The sequence below is a fragment of the Cryptomeria japonica genome, chromosome 5 (genome assembly GCF_030272615.1).
Source record: "Cryptomeria japonica chromosome 5, Sugi_1.0, whole genome shotgun sequence".
Taxonomy (NCBI): domain Eukaryota; kingdom Viridiplantae; phylum Streptophyta; class Pinopsida; order Cupressales; family Cupressaceae; genus Cryptomeria; species Cryptomeria japonica.
In genome coordinates, this window is record NC_081409.1 from 693660162 (window position 1) to 693661440 (window position 1279).

Genomic DNA, 1279 nt, shown 5'->3' on the forward strand with positions numbered 1-1279 from the left:
TTATAAATAGACAACAATATAAACATACTATTACGAATTTAACAATAAAATTTCGGAACAATCTTAAAAAAATATTTTTAGAATACCTCTCACTAAATATGATATTCATAAGTTATATGACGATTCAATCCTCCATATCTCAATTGTAAATAAACATCGATCCACAAGCTTCTAAAATAAAATAAGATGTTACATAATTCTAGATAACCACTTCAAAATCATTGGCTCCTCTCTTGACTACCAAAATGTACTAGAATTAACCTAGGTAATTGATTGATTAGTTAAAATATATTATTCGCCGGCTGGAACAAAGGGTTGAAAAAACCCAAAAAGGAACATAGGATGAAACGATGCATTATAAAACCGAGAAACAAATTTCTCATCCAGAGGCTAACATATAAAGCAAAATCTAATCCAAACCTTTATGGAAAAAAATGTTCCCGGATACAGATCTGTAGAAACGACACCTCTTGTTGCAGGCCTCGGAAGCGCAGAAGGGCCTGCACTTTTGGGATCTTTTCATTGCAGCCAACTATAAACTGATCCAATCTCTATCTTGACGTTACGAACAACAAGAACTACTTGAAACCAATTTTTCCTTTATAAATAGAACTCACAACTCATTCAGCTGCATATGTAAACATTTGTTGGGTATAGCTACATTTGATTGAAACATCATGAAGAAAACTAATGCTTTGAAATACATAGGAGTATTGCTTGTATGGCTATTGTTTCTCAAGCCTTCTGTGGGTAGTCATTTTACCGTGTGGTCAGGGCCTGGGTGTAATACCCAGGCATTCCGTTACAGTGATTGTGGGTGTTCCAACTTTTCATTCCAGGCAGGATATGAGTTTGTATACGAAGGACAAAGTGCCTTTGTTTATAGTGCTCCGAGTTGTCAGGGCACAGCAGATGCTCAGTTTGATAACAGTGCAAGCGGCTGCACTGGTATTCCCTGGAGTAGCGTCTTCATCCAGTGCTCATAATGTATGCTTAATCCATAATAAAAGCTTAGCTACCATACCCATTCAACGATGAATGTTAGAATGAGTAAACATGGAGTTTTGTGGGTTTTTAGTTGTGTTGTTTTCGGATTTAGGTTTTGTTTGTTAAATTTCATAAAATTTGCATCTCGTCTTTACGAGTGAAATGCATCTTTAGAGCTAAGTTTAGGGGGAATTTGAATCTGGCTTTTATAATTTGTCTTAAGTCAAATTTATGCAGATTTGTATCTCAGCCTTATAACTGAAGGATTATGTCTTCATCAAATGTGGGCTTT

At 35.5% G+C, this 1279-nt stretch overlaps 1 protein-coding gene across 1 annotated transcript; it reads left to right on the forward strand.

Annotated features, from left to right (window-relative positions):
• Window positions 1–677: 677 nt before the first annotated feature.
• LOC131067339 (antimicrobial peptide 1-like) lies at window positions 678–986 on the forward strand. Its single transcript, XM_058002299.2, has one exon. The coding sequence runs from the start codon at window positions 678–680 to the stop codon at window positions 984–986; it is 309 nt and encodes a 102-aa protein (XP_057858282.2).
• Window positions 987–1279: the final 293 nt, after the last annotated feature.

Excerpts from the sequence above, each read along its gene's own strand:
- LOC131067339 (XM_058002299.2), top strand. The coding sequence starts at position 678 with ATGAAGAAAACTAATGCTTTGAAATACATAGGAGTATTGCTTGTATGG.